This window comes from Setaria italica, chromosome VII, assembly GCF_000263155.2.
Source record: "Setaria italica strain Yugu1 chromosome VII, Setaria_italica_v2.0, whole genome shotgun sequence".
In the NCBI taxonomy this organism is placed as follows: Eukaryota; Viridiplantae; Streptophyta; class Magnoliopsida; order Poales; family Poaceae; genus Setaria; species Setaria italica.
In genome coordinates, this window is record NC_028456.1 from 15365845 (window position 1) to 15374794 (window position 8950).

The following is an 8950-nucleotide window of genomic DNA, read 5'->3' on the forward strand; positions in this document are numbered from 1 at the left end:
CTATAAAATGCTTTTCCTTACCCCATATACTCATCGTCCTAAAGCACAAATCTTAGAAATCAAATTTAGGTGTTGGAGCTCTCTAAACACTCAAGTGAGGTTTAGCTTTTTCCTTTAGTATTTTATAAATATATTTGATCATGTGTGAAATTGATAACACTAGGTAACTGGTGTTTATTGATGATGATAACAGCAGTAGAGCTAGTTCGCCCTCCTAGGAGGCTCTGAATAATTGATTCTACTTTTGCTTTCCTCTCCTCTACGCTTATATAAATGACGGCCACTACAGATAATGATCCTATCTCAACCAACTCATCTAATCCTTATCTTTAGCCTAACAAACTAACTGACCCAGCTAATAGATAAGCCTGACTAAATCAGGCGCCTACTCAGCCACTAGAGGCTGTTGGCGCCCTCTTCCTGCTGCTGTAGACTTTCCCAATAAAGACGTCCACAACACTTCCTCCTTCCTTTCGAAACAGCTCATCCTCGAGCTAGAAGTGTGGATAAGTTGATTTGAAGTCTTCCAGCTGCTCCCAAGTAGAATCAGCAGGACTCTGACCAAGCCAATGCACCAGAACTTCCTAGACACCTGTGCATGTTGTTATCACGCGCTATAAGGAAAAGATAGATCATCTCGGCTATGTGAGTTAAATACTGAAGCACTTGTCCCTTGTCTTATAAAGTATCAGAATTAACATTATAACATATACTCAAAAGCTGCAGCAAAATCCTTCTGCTTCTAGTATGAAGCGTAAGAGAGAGAACGACAGGTCAAGATGTGAAGTACAAAAGAGGCCAAAAGGCTCCATGACTTCGTCGTACAAAGCATCATCAAAGGCAGGATGTATCTTTGAGATTGGACCACCAGCTTGGGTAAAGAAGGAGATCAATACCTGTGCAATTCAAAATAGTACTCTTGTAAGCACAATCACTTCTCTGAGAACATAAGCAAATTAGAAATAGGATGAATTTTTAAATAAGAAGAAATAATCACCGAAATTTGCCTTGAATTGGGTCACTGGGCGTACATCCACACCCTTGACCGGCTGAGCTAAGCTCAGTTCCTTGGCATTTAAGGTTTCTGCAGCAAACTTACATTTTCAAATGTAGTAACAGGAACCAACACTTTCACTATACACAGATCAATTGATAATATATATGTACATGCTATCACACATATTTATGTGAGTACTTATTTTGACATGGTATCAGCTCTTGTTGTAACATTTATCATGTGCATTGACTTCAAGAACATGTTATCAAATCCCACATAAATAGGAATTCAGATCCTGCAACTAGTGTGGTACATGGATCAATGGCAACTGCTTACAGAAATAAGTTAACTGACCATTGTGATAAGAATTTGTGCAGTATTTGCCACCGTTCTTCTGTAAGGCGATTGGAATCTGGGAACCTTGCAGTATCACCCTTAAGACATCAATGAGCAGCACCATGTCTTGGCAGGCGCGTGTTATCCCATATGATCACAGCAGCCATCATGTTAATGGTCTGAAGAGGTTCTACCAGGATAGTGGGATCAAGGTGGGCGATGTGTGCACCTTCATAATCATCGAAACTACCCTGTGGCATGTCGTCATCGAGCCTCGGTAACCTAGGACCAGTTAGCACATCAGTTCACCTCCATTTGGATTTTTGGTGTCTGTTGTTAAAAAGAAATGGATGGTACTTTTATTAGCATTGAATGTAGAGGCACCAGTAGAGAACTCGGTATTAGTCTCGGTTGGTAGGGTGCAAATCTTCCGAAAAGATCCCAGTTGGTGAGCCCCCCGCCAGTGACCGAGCTTTAGTCCCGGTTGGTGAACCTTTTATCCCAGGCCAATTTTAAACCGGGATAAAAGGGGGTGCATGAAAGATGAGTTCTCTACTAGTGAGGTTTACCAGTAAGTTGACTTGTAGTGTTAAGTACTTGATGTGAACACTTCAAGGAGGCCGTGTCTACAGATGTACTACTCGGGTGCAGTTAAATGTTCCGAAATTACTGGTCAACTGCATGGAATTGGTTAAATTTGATCGGGTAGTAACGGAGAGGAAATTTCAGGTTTGTACTTTGTAGGCTAGCTAAGTTTGAACTGTCGTTTTACCTTTGTCAGATTAGCCCAAAAACAGGAGTCCCCAGTTTTCCATTGAACTTGTGACAGAGGTTTAGTATTGAGGTACTTATTGCGCGAAATTTGTTGCCACATCCCATGAGTTGTGAGCAGTCTAAAGAGCCACTTACTAATATGCAGTATTCTTGATACACTAGGCATAGAAACCATGGTTTCTTCAAAATAAATTCCTTCTTTAATAACCTCTTTTCTCTCTCATTCTCTTCCAATCCCCCTCTTCTTCTTTCTTCATTCTCGTGTAGAGCTTTCTTGCATGAGACATGGTTTCGTTCTCTCTCATCTTTAATTCTATTGCCACATCATCCTTTTACTTACATGGCATATTATTTAATATCATAGAAACCATCCTAGTCACTGGGTTGGAGATAGCCTGATGTGCTAGTACTTGGGGTTGAAACTAAATTTCTTGTCCAATGATGTGACATACAGTTATTTCATTTTTTTTCTCCAACCAGGTAGACGAGAAGGAAAGAGGTGTTACAAACATGGTAAACACAGCTTAGAGAATCTGAAAATTCATTAAAAATATAGGTACTAGACCATAGCAAATTATACCTGGATTCCCCTGTATATATACCAAAGCAATCTGCTGTAATGAACAACGAGTACCTAGATATATATACTTTGGAGCGAAGGATTCTCGAAATATAGTATTAAAAAGACACATGATTGCAGTTGCATATCACTTGCAATCCTATTGAAATTTAGAAAGCATGAAAGCTTCTAACAGGATACAACATAGGAAAAAGACAGAAATTATAAGAGAGAGTTAGATACAAAGAAAAATTTGCAACAGATTGGACTTCATGTTATGTTTCCTCCAACATTCCTATAGAATGAGCCATTCCACGGAATGCTGTAAGGCTTTTTGGTCACATATCACAGTCTTACAAATTTTCTTCAAAACGTTTGTTCCAAGGCACTTAAAACTTAGGGCCAAGTTTTAACAAAGAATTTGTTGAGATATTTATAGAAAATTTTCCTATGTCTCTTTGGAACAAAGGATTGGACATCCTAGAATTCTACAAAATTCATATGGAATGTCTGAATCCATAGAAAGTTTTGAGGAAATTCAACACAATGTCCAACATTTTGGAATTTTCTTTTTGGGTCTATCTCTCACTTTAAATTTCTATGATTTTTACTGTGTTCCATCCAAACCTTTTATTGGAAAGTTTTCTTCTGAATTCCTATAGGATTGCCACTGAAAACAAGTTCAATTCCTCATTTTTCCTATTCCTATCTTTTTAATTATTCTAAGTTTCAACGAAGGCTTTAATTTAAGACCATTCTCGGTGAAGGCATTATGGGATAGTTTACAAGACTATCACATCATCTAAATTGATTTTTTGATGAATGAAACTATAACTCCAATGCACCATTTCATATCATGGTTTCATAGGCAAATCATGTACTTTAATTCTGATGCACTGGATTTGATAAAATCAGTTGAAATGGAACTTTATAGCTCCCAATAATAGTTTTAATACGTTTCTTACACTTAAAAATAGTGTACACCCAATTTTATCTCAATAAAACCCTATCTCGCTCACCTTATAAAATATAAAATAGTGTACACCCAATTTACAAGTTTTTGATATTCTATAAAAACTAAAACTTTGAACAAAGCTATGTACATATTAAATTTAGCTCGCCAAAAGATTGGCTAGATGTGAAAGGGCTCTAACTTAGTGGTTAGAGTACCTAAGTTGCACCTAGCATGATCAGGTTGCGAATTAAAATTAGTTTGGAGCAAAAACTTATAAAAAATACGTAGGACTTTACCTGACTTGGGTAAAAAAAAATTAGCCAGTTGGAGTGGCGGATTTATGAGCGTTGACCAAATTTACCTAGGTGGTACTGCTACAGTGCTACTGTACCCCGGCGGGGGAAACCCCACCCTCCGTCGGCTCGGCGCGGCAGACGGTGACCTCTCGCCTTCACTGCCCGACGTAATCCCTCCTGCTCCGCCCAGCCATGCCTTCGTCCGGCGATGACGGCGCGGCCGCCAGCGCCAAGCACCTCAGGGTGTTGCTGCGATTCACCTCAGGGTCAGCAAAGTAGCAGCAGCCGCTTTCTCTCGCCGCCGAGGGCGCCGGCCGTGGAAATCAGGAAATGGCTCATCTTTTTCTTCCACTCGCAGCTCATCCCCGACGAGCTCGCCCAGGAGATTGGCGCCAGGGAGGCCCTCGTCGTCGGCCCGCTCGGCGGCAACGGGAAGGTGGTCTGGCGAGTCGAGGTCGGGCGCGATTGGCGACGGCGCCTTCCTGGGCCGCGGCTGGCCCGAGCTCGCGGAAGCGTGCGGCTTTGCCGCCGGTTGGCTCCTCGTCCTCCGCCGCCGCGGCCGCGGCGTGCTTACCGTCAAGGCCTTCGACGACACCCGCTGCCTCTGGGACCTCGGCGCTCCCGCTCCGCCTGCAGGTAACAAAAATTCTACCCTTTTTGCATAATCTTGGATTTGGATTCAACTCTTCTTATTCCTTCTCCGGTTGTCAGAATCTAAAAAAAGTTATTAACGTGCATTGGAGTAGAATTAATCATCTGAATGTGATGGGTGCTTCAGCTCTTTGCATAAGTTTGCCCTTTTCTTCCCTCACTACGGTCTGCGAAGTGCGAACCCCTCCTTTGGTTCTCGGTTCTAAGAGTAAAGTGCACTGGGGTCCTTAAACTAGTTGAGGTGTGTCGTCTAGGTCCATTAATTCAAAAAGTGTATTTTGAGGCTCATAACTTATTTAAGTGTGTCATTAGAGGTCCAAAACGTCTCTGACCCTTGTTGACTGCCTACGTGGACCATCACGTCGGGTCCAACGTGGACCTCAGTGCATTTTACTCTTCTAAAAATAAAAATTGTAAAAACCCTCTTTCAGTTGAGAAATTTTTTTTGCAACGGCTCTTCTTGCGGTGGCACTGTTTGTCTGAAATGGACCTTCTATCAGTAATGTGGGTGATTTACTTGGACTCTGAAACCCAATTGTAATGATGTTCTTCAAATGTACAGCTAATTGTTGAAACAGTGAAGAAAAATTGATCTTGTAACTGATTGGGGATTCACAAGCTTGCAAGAAGTTACTTTTACTGAATTAAGAGTATACAGGTTGCCAATTACTGATTACTTGATGAACTAGCCTAGCAGCCCACACGATTGCATGGCTAGTTTTTTTTTTTTTTGAGGTAAGCACTAACCATTTGTTTCTTCTCTTTCAAGGCCACACAAATAGAATCCAACTGTTCTAATTTGCTAATCAAAGTGAACCAACTTAATTAAGTGATACATTTTTTTTTCTTTTGGGTCACTCTTTATAGTCAGTTTCCCCTTTTTCTCCAAGCAACTTCAAAAGGGCATATTACCTCCTTTTTATGATAGTACATTTCTGTTATGCTTTCAAACTTGGACGCTGTAAAGCTAATTGTAACATCACAACGTTTATGTCCTTAAACTGTGCACATGATTCTGTCAAGATTTAAACGTCCTTGTGAATAATCGGGAATAGTGAAGGTTTAAGAAGATATTTGAACCGAAAATGTATATGTGATCTTGGTTCCCTGCTGCCAAATCTTAATTACTGGGAATGAATTTCTGTTTCCAGTTCAAAGTGATTGTTTGTAACTCATATTTTATCCAGGTGAAGCAGCCGTGAGTGGCTCGTAAGCCACAGTTCATCAGGTCACTGTTCGTAAGTCACATTACTGAAGCTAATGCTCTGTTGTTAAGGTATGAGGGCAACATGGTTTTTACTGTCAAAGTGTTTGGCTCTGATGGATTCCAGAGGGACTCCAAGCATCAACAAAGGGAGCAACTGAAAATATTTTATTGTATTTTGAATCCTTTAGTAATTGATTTGAATGAGTTAAATACTGAAGTACATGTCTCTGTTGTCTTATCAAGCATCAACTTTACTACATAGTGAAAAGTTGCAACAAGCACAATATGTTTCCATTCAGAAGCATAGGCGTAAGAACAGGACATCAATAGGAAGGAGCTCGATCTACAAGATTGGGCCACCGTCATGGATAAAGAAACAGATCAACACCAACACAACATCTTGTAAGCACAAGCTAGCTTTTCATTATTAATAATATAAAATCATATGTTCAGCCTTTATCAAAAAATAAATCATATGTTCAGTAAGAATATGAGCTGTAAACATTCTAAAGTATAGTTTATTGGCATCGGAGACTTCTGTCAGCAACTTTTATTTCATTATGGAGAGATTGAGGCCAACATCTTCATTCGATCGCCTCTAACTACTGATAATACATGTGTATGCTAACAGGAAGAAACTATCCAATACATTCACATAATAGATTTGAAAAACAAATGTCAGATGTTGTATAATTTTTTTCATTAATACGTGTTACAATTATTGCAGGTTTTGGCAACAGCTTTCTGTGATGCTATTGGGCTCTGGGAACCTTGCACGATAATGCTCAGAACCTCAACTGAAGGTAATGGATCTTGGGTTGTGCGTGGTCTCCCATGCAAAGGAAGGAGCTACCTGCTTGTGCAGGGTTGGAGGTTGTTCTGCCAGGAGAACCGTCTCAAGGAAGGAGACATCTGCACCTTCAATGTCATCGAAACCACAATGTGGGATGTCATCATCACACGTCATAAGGAAAAGATGAATCAGTTCTGCGATGTGAGTTACATGCTGAAGCACTTGTCCCCTTTTGTCTTGTGAAGAATCAACATTAACATGCACGTAGGTCCAGCAGGGAACCCCTAAGAGCAAGAAATACATGTCAAGTACCGATGCAAAAAAGAGAGTACAAGGCTCCATGACATATTTGAACAAGGCTAGGACAAAAGGTGCCTTTGAGATTGGGCCACCGGCTTGGATAAAGGAGATCAACACCAGCATAATTGAAAATCAGCAGCTTGTAAGCACAATTGTTTCTATATTGATGCGAGTAAAAAGTTATAAATAGGATAAACATGTTTCAACTTTTAGAAAAAATTCTAAATTGAAAATTTTGCTAGAATATACATGCAAAACTTTAGAAGGCTCTGCTGCTGCTGTTGTTGTATATGCATGCAAAACTTCTGAATAACTTACATTTCTGAATGTCAAGGCATGAACCTACATTTACTTTAGCTACTGATCAAGATATGTATGGATGTTATCACAAGAAGAAGAAAATGATAAGAAATTACAGTGCTCGGACTCACTATTTCATCACTGTGATACATTGATTATCAACAATCGCTTACTGAATTAGTTGGTTGACCAATGCGATTGCAATTCTTGCAGAATTTGTCACTGCCCTTTTGCGAGGCGATTGGACTTCAACAACACTGCACGATCACGCTCAAAACTTCGACCAGGAGCACCAAGTAATGGAAAGTGTGTCTAAATCCATACCAGCATTGCTGCAAGCTCGTTGGAGGCTTGAAGAGATTCTTCCTTGAGAATGGGATCAAGTTGGGTCATGTCTGCACCATGCAAATCATAGAAATCACCCTGTGGAATGTCATCATCGATCGTCGAGAAGCTGGGACCAGGTAGTACATCAGCCCACCTGTGTGATGGTGTCAAATAAACAGTGCTGGATGCTACTGTTTATTTCATGGAATGTACAAATTTATCTGTAAATTGGCCAGTTTGGGGGAGCTTTTATTTTGGGGCTTGTTGGAGTAGCTGACACTGCTAGCTCTCCCCCAAACAGGACCGCAGTGCCAAGCCAAGGTGCGGCATGCATTACAGGATTCATCATTGCCTGGTAAACTGAATCTTTTTTGGGGGAAATGGCAAAATAAACTTGCCTCATGCATTGAATATTTTTGGGGAAAAATGGCGAAGGACTTTTTTTTTCGAGTTCAAGTTTGAGTATATGTGTTGCTGTATAATTAGGCTTTCAATTTCTTGGTAGAAAGCCCACGTCAACCTGATAACTGAATGATTATAATCATTCGTGCAGGGATTAGCGATTGTACTGGAAAGATGTATTGGATTTTATTAATGGACAGTCGCCTCTCTTTTCTATACCCAAAGGTTCATGTTGCTGATAACTTGTTACAGTTGTAGGCACATATAGGCCCCATTTGGAATAAGAGGCTTTCCAAATCTTGGAGGATTAAAACTGAAAAATGTGAAATCCTAGTGAAATTCCTGTGAAAAGTCTGCATCCAAATTAACGAGGCCATATATTTTTTTTGAAATGGCTATCATATGCTAAGAGTTCGTTCAGTAGTTAAACTGTTTCACCAGGTACGGTATGATAGCCATTTCAGAAAAAAATAGAGAAGGTGCGCATTGCATTTCTTTTCAAAGTCAACATGTTGTGAGGGAGAATAGTTTAGAATTTTTGTTTCAAAATCTCCTTTTAAATTATTTTTCATGTATTGATTCCAATCTTAGGTTAAACCTACCACAAAAATAGAGAAGGTGCGCATTGCATTGTTTTTTTCATCAATGGATACTTTCTCCCATTTCTCAATCTACAAGGACAAACATGCACTGGAAATTTCTGTGAAATGTAGCGTCTGTAATGATATATCTATTAACGACAGTTTCATACTATGTCTGTATATATGTTTTTTGAAACGAATATTTGTCTGTATATGTATGATGCTTTAATTAGAAATTGTGTCAAGACAAATTACACTAGCCCAGCCCCCGCGTCGCCACCCCGGGCGACACAGGCGGCGCTCTCGCCGTCGCCGCCAACCCCCTGCCTCTCAAGCTCACCTCGCCGCCGTCGGAGGGGGTCGCTGGAAGCCCGTGCAGCCCCTGAGAATGGCGGTGGCAGGGCAAACTAGCCTGTGCGGGGCCTGTATGCCGAGCGGGATGGCGCGAGGTGGCGGTTGCTGGGCGGCACGT

The 8950-nt window shown here is 40.7% G+C and overlaps 1 protein-coding gene across 1 annotated transcript; it reads left to right on the top strand.

Annotated features, from left to right (window-relative positions):
• The first annotated feature begins 5938 nt into the window (after positions 1 to 5938).
• Positions 5939 to 7866, top strand: LOC111257816. The gene is made up of 4 exons (XM_022827912.1): positions 5939 to 6177; positions 6503 to 6769; positions 6837 to 7010; positions 7382 to 7866. Exons 2-4 carry the CDS (start codon positions 6557 to 6559, stop codon positions 7466 to 7468), a joined length of 474 nt encoding a protein of 157 aa, XP_022683647.1. The 5' UTR covers positions 5939 to 6177; positions 6503 to 6556; the 3' UTR covers positions 7469 to 7866.
• Positions 7867 to 8950: the final 1084 nt, after the last annotated feature.